At 40.3% G+C, this 19,184-nt stretch overlaps 1 protein-coding gene across 3 annotated transcripts in view; it reads left to right on the top strand.

Moving 5' to 3' along the window:
* Positions 1-2,920: 2,920 nt before the first annotated feature.
* The window catches only part of LOC146518457 (voltage-dependent calcium channel subunit alpha-2/delta-3-like), a 40,962-nt gene continuing 24,698 nt past the window's right edge, over positions 2,921-19,184 (top strand). For 2 of the 3 annotated variants that reach the window (XM_085159196.1, XM_085159197.1), the window contains exons 1-10: positions 3,475-3,671; positions 5,135-5,216; positions 6,773-6,991; positions 8,427-8,543; positions 10,311-10,370; positions 15,721-15,883; positions 16,444-16,575; positions 18,074-18,134; positions 18,665-18,815; positions 19,031-19,105. In XM_085159196.1, the coding sequence (XP_085015322.1) occupies positions 3,547-3,671; positions 5,135-5,216; positions 6,773-6,991; positions 8,427-8,543; positions 10,311-10,370; positions 15,721-15,883; positions 16,444-16,575; positions 18,074-18,134; positions 18,665-18,815; positions 19,031-19,105 (1,185 nt within the window). In that variant the 5' untranslated portion in view covers positions 3,475-3,546. Of the gene's footprint in view, positions 3,282-3,435; positions 3,672-5,134; positions 5,217-6,772; positions 6,992-8,426; positions 8,544-10,310; positions 10,371-15,720; positions 15,884-16,443; positions 16,576-18,073; positions 18,135-18,664; positions 18,816-19,030; positions 19,106-19,184 lie in introns of those variants that run through there. The other variant, XM_085159198.1, reaches the window with a different exon arrangement.

The raw sequence follows: 19,184 nt of genomic DNA on the forward strand, positions 1-19,184 counted from the left end.
TATAGGCCAATCTCCAACCTTCCTTTCATATCAAAAATCCTTGAAAGAGTAGTTGTCAAACAGCTAACAGATCATCTGCAGAGGAATGGTTTATTTGAAGAGTTTCAGTCAGGTTTCAGAGTTCATCACAGCACAGAAACAGCTTTATTGAAGGTTACAAATGATCTTCTTATGGCCTCTGACAGTGGACTCATCTCTGTGCTTGTCCTTCTTGACCTTAGTGCAGCATTCGATACTGTTGACCATAATATTCTATTAGAGCGATTAGAACATGCTGTAGGTATTACAGGTATTGCACTGCAGTGGTTTGTATCATATCTATCTAATAGACTCCAATTTGTGCATGTAAATGGAGAGTCCTCTTCACACACTGAGGTTAATTATGGAGTTCCACAGGGTTCGGTGCTAGGACCAATTCTGTTTACATTATACATGCTTCCCCTAGGCAGCATCATTAGAAGACATAGCATACATTTTCACTGCTATGCAGATGACACCCAGCTCTATCTGTCCATGAAGCCAGATAACACACACCAATTAGTTAAACTGCAGGAATGTCTTAAAGACATAAAGACTTGGATGGCCACTAACTTTCTGCTTCTTAACTCAGATAAAACTGAGGTCATTGTACTCGGCGCTGAAAAGCTTAGAAATATGGTATCTAACCAGATTCTTACTCTGGATGGCATTACCTTGGCCTCCAGTAACACTGTGAGGAACCTTGGAGTCATTTTTGACCAGGATATGTCCTTCAACGCACATATTAAACAAATATGTAAGACTGCGTTCTTCCATTTGCGCAACATCTCTAAAATTAGAAATATCCTGTCTCAGAGTGACGCTGAAAAACTAGTTCATGCATTTATTACTTCCAGGCTGGACTACTGCAATTCATTATTATCAGGATGTCCAAAAAACTCACTGAAAAGCCTTCAGTTAATCCAAAATGCTGCAGCAAGAGTACTGACAGGGACTAGAAAGAGAGAGCATATTTCTCCTGTTTTGGCTTCCCTTCATTGGCTTCCTGTTAAATCCAGAATTGAATTCAAAATCCTGCTCCTCACATACAAGGTCTTAAATAATCAGGCCCCATCTTATCTTAATGACCTTGTAGTACCATATCACCCTATTAGAGCACTTCGCTCCTGCTCTGCAGGCCTACTTGTTGTTCCTAGAGTATTTAAAAGTAGAATGGGAGGGAGAGCCTTCAGTTTTCAGGCCCCTCTTCTGTGGAACCAGCTTCCAGTTTGGATTCAGGAGACAGACACTATCTCTACTTTTAAGATTAGGCTTAAAACCTTCCTTTTTGCTAAAGCATATAGTTAGGGCTGGACCAGGTGACCCTGAATCCTCCCTTAGTTATGCTGCAATAGATGTAGGCTGCCGGGGGATTCCCATGATGCATTGAGTTTTTCCTTTCCAGTCACCTTTCTCACTCACTATGTATTAACAGACCTCTCTGTATTGAATCGTATCTGTTATTAATCTCTGTCTCTCTTCCACAGCATGTCTTTATCCTGTCTTCCTTCTCTCACCCCAACCGGTCGCAGCAGATGGCCGCCCCTCCCTGAGCCTGGTTCTGCCGGAGGTTTCTTCCTGTTAAAAGGGAGTTTTTCCTTCCCACTGTCGCCAAAGTGCTTGCTCATAGGGGGTCATATGATTGTTGGGTTTTTCTCTGTATCTATGAAGCGCCTTGAGGCGACATTTGTTGTGATTTGGCGCTATATAAATAAAATTGAATTGAATTGAAATTGAACTGTAAATCAAACTCAGTACCTGATTAGCTGAATTATGACTTAAGCTAATCAGACTCTACTTTCAGTAAAATATACAGATCAGTAAATAAATTTAACCTGAAAACACAGATTTATGCCAAAAAAGAGACCCTGGAATAACTCAGGTTCTCTATAGGCTGCTTTACATAAAACACTGCAGCGACTAGAACAAGATATATTGAAATACACCCAAGCTGCACTCTGTGGGTGGAGATCATAAGAAATGTAGTCAATGAACTCTGTATCCTAATACATGAAAACCTCAAACCATGCCACTGCTTGCACAAGGACAGCACACCTTGAGCTACAGTAAGCGTCTTGAACTGGCTCGATAAAAGCAAAGGACCTTAAGGATAATAAGAGCGAGTTGCTTTTATTTACTTAATTAAAGCTTTCTGGGAGCCGCTGAACAGAGCGGGCGGTCAGAGAGAAGACATTGGATGATACTGTCCGTCATCCAACATGCGGGCGCCTTATCGACACGTCGCAGGCAGCAGAGGCTCCTCACAACTTTGATGTATGATGCAATTACTAAACTAATAAAAGCTTCAAGTCGAAACAGGATTCCCGGTGAGGTGATGGTGGCACCGGAGGGGGGGATGGTGGAGGGGAGGCGTGCTGCATCAACTCGCCTGCTGCCTTGACATCATTATCGCCTCCTAATCAGCCTTTAAGGTGCAGGACGATGGGGACATCTTTCGGCCTGACTGAATACCAGAGAGTGAAAACTGCGCACAATCCAACACTTTTATTGCAAAGCCATTTAGTTGCACCTTCACTGTTTCCACAAGAGAGGAGCTTATTCACAACTCCCCAAATAATTCGTGGGATTGACGTTTTTAAAATAAAGTTGCCACTGAGTGACCATGATTGATTCATTCGGCAGGATTTCATCCAATCATAGACGAGCTTCTTTTCCCCCCTCCACGGTTACCCATTAGTGTTTTGTCTCTTTCATTTTGGCTGACTACCCGCATCTTCGCTAAAGCAAATAACTGAATGTTTTCTTCTTCCTTTGTTGTGCTGCCAGTGCGGAAGCTTTCATCACATCTGCAGTCTCATTATTACCCGCAGAGCCACAATTTATGTGAACAATGTCCCCTTCAAACGCCAAGCAGAATTCATATTTAACCATTTATATGTGTTTAAAAAGAGAAAGTACGTTTTGCACCACCTGATTACCTTTATACCGGCAAAAGATTGGACACTGGAGGCAGCACGGTCCAGCGGCCGAGTACAGTTATACTGCTGCGTCAGCGTTAATGCTACAACTTTAGGACAATTCGGTGCCAGTTTCCTTCGACCTGACAGAAGACAAGTACAGAAGTACAGCACTGTGCTTTTTCCCCCTTCTGCAGCTCAGAGTCTCATACACCTGTGTGCTGCTCTGCTGAGGTGGAAATGAAAACGCATGAAGTCTTGCTAGATATAAGTGATCTCCTGTCTCTCCGAGCTTTTCAGGCTTTCTCACACACAGAAATCGCGATTCTTGCACCCGAGAGCCGAGTAAGGGCTTTCCCCCCATTTTCAGATAAGGCAATGGAGCAGAGAGGTTGGAGAAACAAGCTGGAGTGTAATACTCTCTCTCTCTCTCTCTCTCTCTCTCTCTCTTTCTCTCTCTCTCTCTCCCTCTCTCTCTCTCTCTCTCTCGTCCATACAGCCGTGTACAGTAGGATACGTGCTGGCAGAAGCGCGGGTTTGAGAAGGTGCACCGGGGTCGAGCGGTCCAGCTGGATTTTACTGTACCCACATTTTATAAAGAGAGTTGGAGATGGAGGGAAACTGGAGGATCCTGTTCTCCCACGTGTGCAGCACCAGCTTTCTTCTGCTCTGGATCTTCGTCGGCTTGAATGTGGTAGAGGTGGTAGGGTCCCAGCAAGGGATCCCTCTGTCAGTGTGAGTGAGAAACTGCTGTGCAACTTTGATTCGCATCGAACGTGTCGATTTGTGACTTACAGATAATTAAACTACCTCAACGTCCGCGTTTCAAATCATGCATGTTCTAGATTTAAATGAATGTATCTAGTAACAAACGTATTTTGCATCTCATAAAATACCGCTTGTCTCTTGGATGTATGTCAAAAAATGTTGTAAAAATTAAAATAAGGTTGAGGAATTTAGATATATCTGGAAACTAAACTGCAGAAGTAGACCTAAACGTTCTTTGCAGTGAATGCTAGCTGTTTATCTACAGTTATACCTGCATTTGCTGTTATTACATTTATATACTGTATAAATGTAAGCATGAAGCTCCTATTCATTTTTCATAAAACAAGACATTTTAATATGATGGACTACAGCATCTTTTTCTTAAAGGGAAATTTTTATCATTTTATTTTTTAAGAGTTGCAATAAAGAAGACACACTCTTCATTATAATAACACACATAAGTGTGAAGTGTTATAGCTGGAATCCCCACCCAGTCCTATACAAGTGTAATCTAGTAATTTAATGCCCACATAACTGTTTAGTGATTTACATTTTCTTTGTTATATCTATTTGTAGGCCTATTTGTAGCAGATTGTAGACACCTATTTCAATGCTGTATAATTTAATTAAATAAGTTTTTACCAAGCTTCATTTGTTATGAAAATGTCTAAATCAAAGACTGTAAAATCTAAAATAAAGTGTAAGATGTAAATAAATCTAGTTTCCACTGCAGTTAACGCTCACTTATATGGAAGTTAGTGCTGTGCATCTATCTGTAAAATATTTAAAAAATACTTTTTTTTTCTCCTAGCAAGTTCATTTAAGGTGCAATTTAATGTGAAATGGACAGATTTTGAAAACAAATAAAAACTGTGCAAAGGAAAAAAAATCTCCCCCTTTGGATATTTGAGAAACCATTTGGGAAGCGCTAGAAGGATTCTCTTTTTTACCAAAGTTTGTTTTGCACATGGAGACAGTTGACCCGCAACACATTATTTTTGAAACATGTATTCATTGTTTCATGGGCTTTTTAAAATTAGCATATCATTAAATAAATCTTCTTCCCATTTAGGAATAAATAGGCAAGTTAGTCAGCTGAAATGATGTTAATTTAATATTCACAGTGCAAAATTTTGATGCCACGTAGACGTTATTTACAGTTTAATAGAAGAAGGTTCAATAACTGTAGTTTAGATCATCAGATTATAAACTTTTATCAGGAAAGTGAAGGTTTATGATAATCTGCTGCAATAATCTCACTGATTATTTCATAAAGGAAGCTTAAAAATGATAGATCAAAAGGATTTCACATTTTAAATACTCAAAGTACTCTCTACTCTATTGTCTTGTCTTGTTAAATTTTGCTTCTTCTCTTTTATGTAGAGAACTGTTGGATAAATTGCCTTGTCGTTTTCTGTCTTTTTTCTTAGCGTAAAGCTTTGGGCCTCTGCATTTGGGGGAGAAATTAAATCAATATCTGCTAAATATTCTGGTTCCCAGCTACTGCAAAAGGTAGATTTCCTTTATGTTCTTTTTTAACATGGATGGATTTTTCCTTTGTCTGAATGCCATGCAGTTACATCCATTGTATGCTGTAGTGCTATCTAATGACTGCAGAGACATTTCCGTGTCTCAGCTGAATGCTGATGCGTTATTCTGGAGGAGACTCAGGTGTGCTTGGTAGAGCACTCTGTGTACATGTGTGTGCATGTGTTTTTGTGCGCATGCACACATTTGTGTGTGTGTGTGTGTGTGTGTATTTGTTCATGATACGGCCCATTAACCATGGCTCTGATTCCTCTCTCATCTCATGTCTCCAGTTAACTCTCTGGAGTCAAGAGTTTCAACCTTTGGATATGATTGTGACAAGGGGACAAATTAAATAAGTGTGGTGGAGTTTGATAGAGGGTGTAGGGGAGTGATAAGATGAACAAGTGAAACCTCGGGAGGATGAGCGACGGTCCAATGCAGTAGATTTAACTTTCTGACCACATGATGGCAGAGGTGTGCGCTGTAGTCACAGGCCTGCGGTGTAAAAAGGTGGTCAGTGTTCATTCGGGATGAATGGTAAACTGCAGGTTGCCCTTAAAAGTGACCAAACCAGGGACTGCAAAGCAAACAGCTGTAGGAGCTGTGCATGAATACAGAATAGCTGTACAGGCTTATAGCACTGTGTGCAAAGACTTCGAATTATTTTTTTTTTTACAGGGTTCAGGTAAAAAGATTTAAAAGAAAAAAAAACACACCAAATTATTTGCAGTAACCCAAGTGAGGGTTTTTCAATTGTATTTATAAAGCACCAAATTACAACAGTCACCAAGTGCTTTATGATGTAAGGTAAAGACCCTGCATGAATGTTAGGATGACAGCGTTTGGGAAAATAACATGCAATCACTTCGTCAGCTTTAATATGTGTTTCATCAGGTTAAATGTTTTATTGCTGCTAACAAGTCAAAGTGGACATTCTGTGTTTTAATGGCTGTGTCTCTGGAAATCTTGTAGATTCTCCCACGTATTTAGTCTAACTTCAAACTGCTGAATCATCTAATTTTGAAGTGAAAAAAGTTTAAAAAAAACTTTGTATGTTGAAAGGTTGTACAAGCAATTTCAGCTTAGCTTGAATAGATGAATGCTGTAAGCGTGTCTCTAAACTGAAAAGCAACTTTTACTGAGTAAGTTTTTGAGTGTGCGTACTCCTTCTCCTGACCTTCTCACTTAAGTGTGATGTAATGCGGTGCAGTGCAGGAGCTCGCCAGTGCTGTATAGCTACAGTTAAATATTCAGGTTCTTTTTCACTGTATCGTGGAGCTGTTCTTTGTGGTGGTGTCATATTCGAGTTATCCTTTCATATGTGTGGCAATAAAAATAGGGAAATCTTTAAATTTATATGAGGCTTTAATTACAAAACTGGTATAGAGGACTGTATTACAGTGTTTCCATTTTTCTTGTCTGAACACTGTCATCTTCCCGGTCTGCTGTTTATAACCTTTACTTTCCTCTTGTTAAATACATGAATCTGTGCATGACTCTTGCTAATACTAATGCATTGATCCACATTGCTATTTTAGGAGCTGTGGGCAATCACAGCGCCACGTCCAGGTGTCAACTCCAGCTCTGAGGGCACCACCTCAGTCAAGGGCAGCAGCAGGATTAAGAATCCCGCCTGTCTTGGAGGGTGGGAAGAAGGCGGACTTCCCAGAGGAAGTCCACGCAAGCATGGAGAGAGTGTTCAAACTGCAATTAGAAGACGTCTTCAGGGTCCCAGCCTAGGATCTTCTTGTTCTGAGGTGACTTCTTTTGAATTTAAGCTCAGATGTGCGGTTGAAAGTGAAACACAGCTGTATATAAAGCTCCCCTTCTATTTTTTTTTAAAATCAAATTGGAACAAAAAAGACTTTTTCATGATGCCCTGCAAATATACTTTTTTTTCTTTGTCTGTATGTAAGCACTTTGCTTATGTTGCGGGTCATGCAGGCATATCTGGAGAGAGCTGTACTGAACCAGTCAGCACAAAGCAGTGAGCTGTGAGGGAACTGACGGGTCGTTAGGGGCTGGTCATTAAGGCTGATCATTAGATGCTTTTTATGGTGATTTACCCGATTTCACAAAGAAGGGGGAAAAGCCTGGCTCTTCCGGCTCCCAGCACTCAAGCATTGGTCATTACTCTAATCAATAATAGTGATGAGTGTTTTTGATGGATGGGGCTTAACCTCCACTTGATGACTTGGAGGGGTGGGAGGTAGGAAGGTGGGGGTCTGGGGTGGGACTGGGGACTCAGGGTGCTGGGGCGAGGAGGACAGGCGTGAAATGAACTGTTCTGCTCCACTGCAAGTCCACACTCTTCCTTTCAGTAGGTAATTTGTCGCCTCATGTACTGGTTTGTGTGTGTTTTTTGTATATCCTGTCCCCGTAACATGTAATGTTGGACGTGCTACGAGCCTTTAGTGGCTTGTGTTTATTTTTAGATAAGATTGCTGGATGTGTGCATGAAGTGGCTGACTGGAGAGTGTGGGAGGATCAAGCTTTTTGTTTTTACTTGGCATGTGTGTGTGTATGTGTGTGTGTGTGTGTGGCAGGCAGGTGTGGGATTATGTAATGCTATATTCCTTCGAGCTGTGACGGGCTTTGTTCTGTATCACTGGAGGTCCTGTGCATCCAGCAGAATCAGCATTACGTGAGGTGTAGTTCATTACCCAGAGTCGCCCAAGCTTGACACGTTATTATCTTTCTTCTGTGCTTTGACTCCATTTCAATTACCCTCTTACCATGCATAGCCTTCAGATCCAGCTCCACCCCCTTCCCGGCCACCCAACATGGCCTTCTCCAGCCAATCAGCGAGGAAGATGCGGCATGTGCAGCCAGTAACTGAGACCAGATAAAGACCATCAGTCATTCTGTGTCCCAGCATGGATTTTATGTTCACCTGAGACTAGCTGCATGCAGCCCGTCAGCCAACCTGTGAAAGCTTTTAAACCTTGTTTAACAATTTACTCATTTCTATAGTGGATACAGTGAAACAATAAGGCTTAAATATGCATACAAATATACACACAGAAGATGTTAATTATCTGTTTCTTTCCCTGTCATGCTGAGTAAGATCTAAGGAATGGGTTAATCAGTCTTGAGATCTCATTACGTTTAAACTATGCTCTCCATGTTACAGGACACACAGCTGTTGCCCCTGTCAGCGCCACACTTTATGATTCTTCTGGTTATTTTCAGAAATATAAAGAATTTGAAAAGTCAGTCAGAGTGGAAGAGATTGATGGTATGAAAGTGGTCAAGAACTTGGCTGTGAAGATGGAAGAAATGTTCCGGAGAAAAGCCGAAGCAACAAGGGTAGGCCGTGCTACTGAATTTTTATTTATCAGAAAAATACATTTATGGTACAATATATTAATTTCAATTTGTCAGGGTAAGGGCATGTATGGGTTAGGGGTGAAATCAGTCTTTTTCCTCTCCTCTCCTTTCCTTTTTTTTTTTTTTTTTTTTTTGCTGAAATAAGGTTTTTGGGTTGTTGTTTTTTTTTATTCTTCCCTTCTCATTTACTTAACTTGAGCTTCAATGTTTAATGTTTTCTGACGCACCTGACAATTAAAAGCAGCTCTAACTGTGTCAATGAGAGTTTAGCTTTGAAAGACAGTCTGGAGTCTGATCAAGTCAACAATTTATGCTTATTTTGTTTCTCATAAAGGGATTATGAAAATTTGCAGGAGTTATCCTCAGTAACAGTGACCACAATGACTTTTGCTGGCTTTGCTTTTTTTTATGTGCATTTTTTTTTTTTGGTAATAATAATACGTAAGTTCGTGAATACCAGGAAGAAAATAAAAAGAGTAGTCACCGATCTGAGAAACTTTGAGAGATTACGTGGTTCTGAAGTGTAGTCGTGAATGTAGTCTGTTACAGTCTGGGCCTGAGGTGAAGTCAAGCCTCACAGCAGCAGCCTGTCTGCGACCTCAGCGCACAGGAGCTTGTAACCATTTTAATGCTACGCCTCGCACGAACTGCTGGGAAATGATAACGTTTATCTCCCTGCGCCCTGTCCCATGTGCGCGATAATTCATGGCAACTCCGGCCACAAATGACACCGGATACACAGATTTAATTTAATAAAAAAAAAACCCTGGCTGGAATCAGTTTGAAGTGCGGCTGAATAATACACATTAAATATATAAATAAACGGACATGTGCAAAAACAAAATCAGTCTCAGGTTTATCTCAGTCTGACTGCGTCGTCGCTTTGCTCCAAATTGAAAATCGACGCTGTTCTCAAGTGTTAAGGGTGAAAAACATTCATACATAAGACTACCACAAAAAAATAAATAAAATAAAATAGATTTAACCTATTTCCTGCTGCTTTTATTCGACAACTGCTGACACCACTAGAACTCGCTTTGGGGTCAATTGAATTTATCCTCAGGAGTCGGCGGAAAAAGCCGCAGTTGTGTTTATATAGCAGTTTGTTTTGACACGCGTGACAGATGTTAATTACCTGCTTACCTGCGGTTTCCCGGGAAACCCGGAGTCAAGCATATTTCTCTGAATCAATCTATTCCAGAAGTTAGCTCTGCTTTGGTGAAAAGCATCAAAATCCCGTTCCAACCTGCCTCCATCAATCATTCCGCTCCTGCTCTCTGCAGCAGTTGCCTATATTTTATGTACATTTTCCCCTTTAAAATGCTGCGAGGACAGTCAAGAATTAATCGACTGAATTTTGAGAACATATCATTTTCGTAAGTTCTGGAGAGCGCTGACAGAAATCTTCACATGCTGCCGATTTCGTTCTAAGATTTAATTTAAAGCAGTGCTACGGTCCTTGATCACGTTCCTCTTTGGTGAAATGTCATTCGTTGCGCTTTGGAAATTATCGAGGAGCAGAGCAATGTCCAAACAGCAAGTCTGAGAAACAGAAAAAAAAAGCAGCAGAGTGTTAAAGCCTCGGGGGAAATTTGTGGAAGTCTCGAAGCTACGCCAAGTTTTACGCAGTGTCTTAACAGTTTCTGTACAGTCACCATGTATGAACGGAAGAGTTTGTATATTTTAAACATGCATTTTTTTTTTTTTAAGTTTTGCTCTTATTAAGCAACACTTCTCTCCTCTCAGCGACTCGTGGAGGCAGCCGAAGAAGCGCATCATCAGCATGAGGAAAATCCCGACCTGCAGGTGAGGCTGCAAAAGAAAAGGAAAGAAAAGACGTGATTTTTTTTAAGTGGCGTGTCACTGTCATAGATCACGATGAATCATCTTTTAGTTGGTGAGGGGAGGAGCGGCTGCAAGGTGAGAGAAGGGTAATAGGCCCTAAAAGTCTTTAATTGCGTTGGCAGCGCCCTTCACTCTGACGTCCTGCGAGCGGTTTGATACATAATGTTTCTTTGATAAGTCAAGCCTCACACAGTGAAGGCTGCGGCGCCAATACTACCATAACTCATAACCATGTTTTTTTTTTTGAATATAGGCTGCAGAGCCTTTAAGCTTTTACATACTGTAATTAACACTAACTAGAACACAGTGGAGATTAAGATCTATCTCACCCTCTGCGAACACAATTATGGGCTTCGGGTTGTTGTGCATGGTATTATATTTTGTAGTACCACCAATTTCCCCCCTCAGGTAAGGTATTCTATTAGAGGGCGGTCTGTAGGTTAACCAGAAAGAAAAGGGAAGGGAGACAAGTCATTCTAAATTTAATTATACTTCACAGGATCTGCTCATGCGCTCGGGCTTTGTTGGGGACATTATTTAGCGGCTCTCATGGCGGATTTCCAGTGCGCGCTGAGCGCTTCCCTGGTCTCTGCAGAGGGAATGCAGTATTTCTGGCGTTTGTTACCGCTCTCCCTCGCTCTCTCTCCGTCCACTGGACAGAGATAAATGAAACTCTTTTGCGTGGCGCATTGTTTCACTTCCATGGCTGTAGATTGGAAAACCACTCGAGCAACAAAACACTGAAATAACTGGAGCACTTTACAGTTAATAGAAGCATTTACATCATATGAATACATTCTGTCACCTTGTTCTCCTGTCCATTTCTTTGCTGTTCACATCCACAGAACAAGAGGGACAAGAGGGAGAGATGCTACCTTAAAAGAAATATATGACCAGTGAAATAAAGAAGAAGTATTTTTGTCTTTAACCTATTTGGAGGTTTGGCTTATACTTAAATACCCCCAACCTCCTCTATTTTATATTTAAGAAATACGATCTGTAGGAAATGTGAAGACTTATCAGACTCAAAGCAATAATCCACAAACCAAACTATATCTTTTATGCAATTATGTATTTATGAGTCCCTTCAAAGAAACACAAATATTACATTCTTTATATTTTTGTCAAAAATATTATTTCCTGAAATATCTAAAGATCATATTTCATTTTTTTTGTTTTTTATTTTTCAGTTTTTCATGATCCCCCCGTGGCTGCATTGGTACACATAAATTGTTGCACACTCTTAGATAACAACAGTTCTCATCCAAGCCCTTGACAGTTATCACACAGGCCTATCACGCAGCCATTTCAGCTTAAAGGCCATAAAAAATAATAAGGAAAATTCAATATCCACCTGCGGTAATGATGTGATGTCATTATAGTACTCCTCTTGGCATCATTCAGCCAACCTCGCCTCCTCTGACACCACACATTTTTCACGCACCATTTCACTGACCACAGTGAGATAAGCTGGCTGCTCTTATCTCAGCTGCTTTGTCTCAGGACACTCGGATGTTTTGTGCTGACCTGAGTGCAATTCAAGGGTGTGCGGATCCAGTCTGATGGTGTAAACGAAACATTTGTACAGTAGAGCTTTATTTAGTTTCTTTTTTTGGGGGGTGTCAGTGTTCCTTTCAGTATGCCTAAAAGAAAGTATTAAATATTAAAATATGAGCAATATAAAGTTGTTGTTCATAAAATCATTCCTTTAGAATTATTCTGTCTCCTAATACAAATGCATAGCAAGACACATCAATAAAATTGTTTCATACAGGCTCTAAATTTCTCTAAACATTGAAACAACATAAAGTCTGACTTTGTGCATGTTTTCAAAAATACTTTTAAGGCTTTGTGAGAATTCCTTTATTTCCTACTTCAGATGTTTTAACATTGGTTTAAAAAACTATGTTTGAATCTGAATCACTTCATTTAAACAACAACAACAACTAAGGTCTTTATAGACACCACAAAGATTTAAGTTTGTATAATCACACTCATTATTATGCTAATTCTCTAGTAATACTTTTGTTTTTCTGTTCTGGCATTTCATTGTGAACCATTTTGTGATGTTTATCTTTAAAGATGCTATACTATAAATACTTACTATAAATGAATGTATCACAGTGTTTCACTGATGACACTTTAACTTCATGTTGTAAGCAGCACTTCCCCCATGAACAATCTGACTCATCACATCACACAAAGCAAAAGCTTTGAAACTAACAAGTTTTAACTTCGATATGATAAGAGTAGTGTGAAGATTAAGGGCTGTTAAATCCAGCAATGTTTAGTAACACCTGATAGCTGCAGCTGTCGAGCCTGCTTATACAGTAAGGCCTAGCTGTTTGTAATGGAGGGCAGATCTCTGCAGTAAGGCCTACAGCTAACTGCAGTGGTGTAAGAGTCAGCGGGCCGTCTCGGAGAGCTGCAGTGTCCCATGGCCTGCTCTACAGTAATAACCCTGGTGGTTAACGTGCCTCTCTACAGCACTCAATTCTGCTGAGGGTGCACGTTTCTCTCCTCCTCCACAGCCGCCCCGCCTCCTCCCGCCCCACCACCACCACAGCTCGTCAGAGAGCTGCTCAGGCGTGGTATGAGCTGTCAGAGGCTGCTTGATGGCGGTGCCCGCTTGCTCCCCCTCTTCCTAGGAGGGATGGTTGAGAGTCCATCACCCATCTCACCTCCCTCCCTGCCTCCCCCATCTCTCACGCTCTCTTTCTTAGTGCAGACAATGAGGACTAGAGGCCACAGAGAGGCCGCTCACACGGGATGAGGTAGTCTTTCTACTGCAGCAGCAGGCAGTGAAGGACAGGGCAGAAAAATTGTTGGGTTTCACTTTCTACTCATAGTCCTTGTTTGCACATCCAGTGCCAATTTTTTTTTTTTTTTTTTTGACAAACTGAGAAATATATATAAAGAAAAAAACAACAACTGTGCTAACTGTAATCTGCTTTAGAAAGGTCTGTTTTTGATGCCATTTGTGTCCATTGTTTAATTTTTCTTTTGATTTCATGGTTTGGAACCTGCAGATGTAGACAGAGCACACATGAGTGTTAACATTTGAAAAGGTCATTTTGGTTGGGGTTTAGGGTCTAAGATGCCTAATTTTTCTGGATAAGATGCTGGAAGACCCATCTGTGAGTCAGTGTTTTGGCTAAAAGAAGGAGGTTCTTATTCAAGATATTATCCCTTGGTCCGTCAGTTTGGTACCCTTAGTAGAAAATAGATCCAAAGCATTTCTCTTTCCTCCAAACATGGCAGGTTGAGTTGATGCCAAAGAGCTAGATTTGGATTTCATCAGATTCTTACTCTGGATGGCATAACACTGGCCTCCAGTAACACTGTGAGGAATCTTGGAGTCGTTCTTGACCAGGATATGTCCTTCAATGTACATATGAAACAAATATGTGACTGCTTTCTTCCATTTGCGCAATATCTCTAAAATTAGAAACATCCTGTCTCAGAGTGACGCTAAAAAAACTACTTTGTGCATCTATTAGGTCTAGGACTACTGTAATTCATTATTATCAGGATGTCCTAAAACCCCCTGGAAAAGCCTTCAATTAATCCAAAATTCTGCAGCAAGAGTGCTGACAGGGACTAGAAAGAGAGAGCAGATTTCTCCTGTATTGGCTTCCCTTCATTGGCTCCCTGTTAAATCCAAAATTCAAAATCCTGCTCCTCACATACAAGGTCTTAAATAATCAGCCCCCATCTTATCTTAATGACCTTATGGTACCATATTCTCCCATTAGAGCACTTCGCTCTCACACTGCAGGCTTACTTGTTCTTCCTAGAATCTTTAAAAGTAGAATGGGAGGTAGAGCCTTCAGTTTTCAGGCCCCTCTTCTATAGAATCATCTTTCAGTTTGGATTCAGGACACAGACACCCTCTCTAATTTTAAGATTAGAACTTTCCTTTTTGCTAAAGCATATAGTTAGGGATCAGGGGTTAGGGGTGACCCTGAATCCTGTGTATATACACCTTTCTGCATTTTGTCAGTAGTTATTATTAAACTCTGGTTCTCTTCCACAGCATGTCTTTTGTCCTGTCTGCCTCCCCTCACCCCCAACTGGTCACAGCAGATGGCCCCTCCCCTCCCTGAGCCTGGTTCTGCTGGAGGTTTCTTCCTGTTAAAAGGGAGTTTTTCCTTTCTACTGTCACCAAAGCACTTGCTCATAGGGTGTTATATGATTGTTGGGATTTTCTGTTTTCTATTGCAGCACTTGCATTCTCTCTTGGAAATGAGATTTTTAATCTCAATGAGATTTTTTACCTGGATAAATAAAGGACTAAAAAATTTTCACCTTACATTATAAAGTGTCTTGAGGTGACTGTTGTTGTGATTTGGCGCTGTATAAATAAAACTAAACTGAATTAAGCTGAATCTGATCACCGCTTTTTCTCCCAAGTCTTCTCTGAACAAATTAAGTGTCCACTGGTAAACCTAATATGGGCCTGAACATTTTTTTTGAGCAGGAAAACCTTACAGGTGATGCAAGATTTTGATCCATTACTTCCTAGTGTGCTAGCAATTGTGTTCTTGGTAAATGTGGTCTCATTTACCTTCAGGTCATTAATGAGCTCCTTGTAGTTTGGGCTGATCCACCATCTTTCTCATGATCATCCTCACCCCATGAGGCAAAATCTTACATGGAGCACAAGACAGAAGGCGATTTATGGTCATTTTAGATCTTTTCCATTTCTAAATAATCACACCAGCCGCTGTCACCTTCTCACCAAGTTTTTTGCTGATGGTCTTGTAGCTAGTTCTTAGAGGTCTACAAGCTTGTTTCTGACATCCTTTGACAGCTCTTTGGTCTTGCCCATAGTGGTTGAGAGGTTGAAATTCTGTGGATAAGTTTGCTTTATATACATAATGAGTTGAGATCAGGTGTATCTGTAATTGGTTGATTGTAATCTGTGTGCCACATGGGCAAATAGCTAATCTGTGTCAGCCAAATTTCTGATTGGCTTGAGAGCGATCAGGTACGTATTTAACTAAATGACATGCAAATCAAATTCTAACTTATATATAATGTATTTTTTCTGGATTTGTGGTTGATTTTCTGTCTCTCTTGATTAAAATGAAACTACTATAAAACTTATAGACTCTTCATTACTTTTTGGGCAAACCTACAAATTCAGCAGTGGATAAAATAATTATTTCCCCCACTACATATTTTAAATATGAACATAAATATTGTTATTATTGTCTTGTGTGTGCAGTAACTGTTCTGTCTTTGTTTTTGCGGGTTTTGGTTAACATATCTGTATGTCTAATATCTGTTGTGTCTGCTCTTTTTGCAGTATGAATACTTCAATGCTGTGCTGATCAATGAAGTGGATGAGGAGGGCAATAATGTGGAGCTAGGAGGAGAGTTCATCCTGGAGCCCAATTACCATTTCAATAACCTCTCAGTCAACCTCAGCCTCAGTGTTGTCCAGGTGCCCACCAACATGTACAACAAAGGTGTGTATTCCTGTTGCCTGCGGCTGCCTTAAATTCAGGATTATGTGGGTGATATTCACCTACAGAAAGCTGATGAATGGGGAGGAGAGAGGGAGGGAGGAAAGTAAGTGGTGAAAGTGAGGAATGGTAGCTGAAGCTGTATCAGTGTGACAGGCTGGGCGAAGTGGAGATAGGTGATCGATATGAGCCCAGACATAACAAGAAAGCAGCAGCAGTCCGCTCTGGAAAGATGCTGCCCATATGGTAGCTGCTCTGTCGCTTCTTGTTTTCACCTCTTCCCGTGTATTGCCTGTGTGGCTTTTGTTCTGCATTAATGGACTCCCCATAACTCTCTGTTTACAGCACAAAAGGGGAGTCACCCAGCAGGAGGAAGGGAGGGATGATTTAGTCACAGGCATTGTATCTCTTTCAGGGGGGTCAATAAGGGACAAAGGTCAACCATGCACTCGGTAATGGTGACCAGAATGGTTACCATTATCACCATTTAATTTACTTTTCTCTCTTTTTCTCCTTTCTTTTCACCATGCCTGTGTGTGTGTCCCTGTGGCTGCCATTTACAGATCCTGATATAGTGAACGGGGTTTACTGGTCTGAGGCCCTGAATAAAGTGTTTGTAGATAATTTTGAAAGAGATCCAACACTTATCTGGCAGTACTTTGGGAGTGCCAAAGGTTTCTTCAGACAGTACCCTGGTGAGTGCTGCCAATCTGTCTGTCAGTCTGCATGTGTGTGTGTGTGTGTGTGTGTGTGTGTGTGTGTGTGTGTGTGTGTGTGTGTGAGTGTTTGAGAGTGAGTGAGAGAGCATCCCATGGGAGCTCTCAACTGTCAGTGGAAAAAAAACTGATCAGAACAAATGATTTTGAATTACTAAAGGGGTAATTTGGCTAATGTTGTAATTTTACAGACCATCAGAGAGGATGCATATATACAGACTGCAATTAATCAGAATTTGCAAGTGTTGGTCTGCAGCCACACTCAGTAACATCTCTTAGATCCAGACGATGTTATTCAGACGGTTACGCTGATGTAAAACAGGCAGCCTGTTCACTGTAGAGAAGCTGCAGTGATGAGAAATGGCTTTTGAGATTGTTAACAGATGTAGGCTTTATGTGATTAATGTATAACGGGAAATCTATAAAGGCCAAACGTTTCTCATCAGTTTTTTGCTAATATATGTATTCATGTTTTTATTACTCACTCCACAATACTGCTCTTTGTTTTGGGAGCACGTTGCATTAAATGAGGAAATAAATTTACATGAACAGATATTAATTTTTAATATTTTCAGCCTGATTGTTCTTTTTTTTCTGGATCTTCGTAAATATGAAAAGACAAGCAAATTGTTGTGTTTTTGGTTTCTGTTAAAGAAACTAACTGAGAAGACAAATATATTTGTGTGTGGCTGTTGTTCATGGCCAAACATCTGTGTGTTTTTCATGTCTTTTCATATCTTCACAAATATCAAATTAAAATGTAATTAATTCACACCCAGATATCCTTCTAGAGCTTTCAGTTTTTGCAGAGATGTCCAGTCTTTTAGTGTCATTGGTTTTTCAAGCACTGCAGCTTTTAAACTTTAAATAAATAGGTCTCAACAGCTATTTTGTGGTGAGTGTTTTTATCCTTAGATTAAACCAGATTTGATGAGCCTCGTGAGTCTAATGCATCAGGATGGTTAATGTGGGACTGACTCGAGATAAGCCACACTGAGTGTGTTCATCATAACGAGGGAACATGTTGCCCACTGCAACAATGCGGCTTGTAATGTCTTTTTAATAGTTTTTTGGCAACAGTAGCACTCAGTGGCTCAGAGAAATTCACCCACAGGCTAAATTTGATAGTGGGAGAGCTTTGTTTTTTTCCCCCTCACAAATCTGGTGGCTTTAAAAATATAGTGCATTATCAGTCTTTTATGTAGATTCATGCAAGGTGAACACCGTATTTAACAAACCTGCCAATATGTAGCTTATTAGCCAGCGCACTAAAGTGTGACTCTTTATGATCTGTAACTGGAACAATGTAGTATGCTGTGTCTTACTGAAGGGCTTGACAGATGAAGAACTTATATTTTGATTACTGTTACATGTTAATATATCTTGTCAGTGTGCTTGTGTTTGCTCTCTGTGAAGCAATGTTATTTTATTACTTAAAAATTCCGCCAATTCTGATTTGTCTGAATCTGCCCCCCAGGAGTTAAGTGGCATCCAGATGAGCATGGTGTCATTGGCTTCGACTGCAGAAATCGGAAGTGGTAAGCCGGCATGTACCTGAGAAGTTTTGTACATCACACAGCTTCTAGATTCTAGAAGTCATTCGTCTATTTGTCCAAGAAGTGTGTAAGTCATCTTATATATATATATATTCCTGCAATCCCTGGTGTGAGGAGGTCAAAATTACATAAACAAAGGAAGACATTTCAAAAGTTTATTTTTAGATCTTGGCATCATCTGAAAGTTTTTTTTAGCTGCAATTACATGTGAAGGTTTTGTGCCTTTGTAGCTCAACCGCTATTATTTGTAATGCACAATGAATGCAATTACAGATTGACTAGATGTGGGAAATCGAAGACACTAATTGCATTCAATTTTTAAAGACACTCACACTCACAACTGACACTTTTCTAAAATGTACCTTTACTTTTTTTTTTGCACTAAAAAGAAAAAAAGACACTTTGTTTATAATAGATGGTTTTTCCTAGTCCCTTTGGATTAAATTGAACAAGACAAGGTCCATAAATTAAAATATTTGACGCCCCTGCTTTAAGTGAACTCTGTCTCGCAGGTACATTCAGGCCGCTACGTCTCCCAAGGATGTTGTGATCTTAGTTGATGTTAGTGGAAGTATGAAGGGGCTGAGGCTTACCATCGCCAGACAGACTGTTTCCTCCATATTAGACACACTGGGAGATGACGACTTCTTCAACATAATTGCTGTAAGTTAAAGTCGAAACAAACTATTTACTTCTTTAAATTAATGATTCTCATATTCCTGTGTAATCTCAGGCCCTCTCTGTTACTTTAATGAACACATTTTTAGATGTTTCTACAATGTTCTTGTATTCGGCATAACTGGAGCGCAGTCATCCATGAAAAACAAAGATTGGTTATTTAAATCTCTTCTGTTTAAATGGTTGTTATACTCCCACAGTATAATCAGGAGATCCACTATGTGGAGCCTTGTTTGAATGGTACGCTGGTCCGGGCCGACAGAACCAATAAAGACGTGAGTCCCTATTAAAACTAATGAATATATGTCTCGCAGCAGGTTGAATTCATGCAGCTAAAGTTGAAAAACTTCTTCC

This window comes from Neolamprologus multifasciatus, chromosome 5 (assembly GCF_963576455.1).
Source record: "Neolamprologus multifasciatus chromosome 5, fNeoMul1.2, whole genome shotgun sequence".
Classification (NCBI taxonomy): Eukaryota; Metazoa; Chordata; class Actinopteri; order Cichliformes; family Cichlidae; genus Neolamprologus; species Neolamprologus multifasciatus.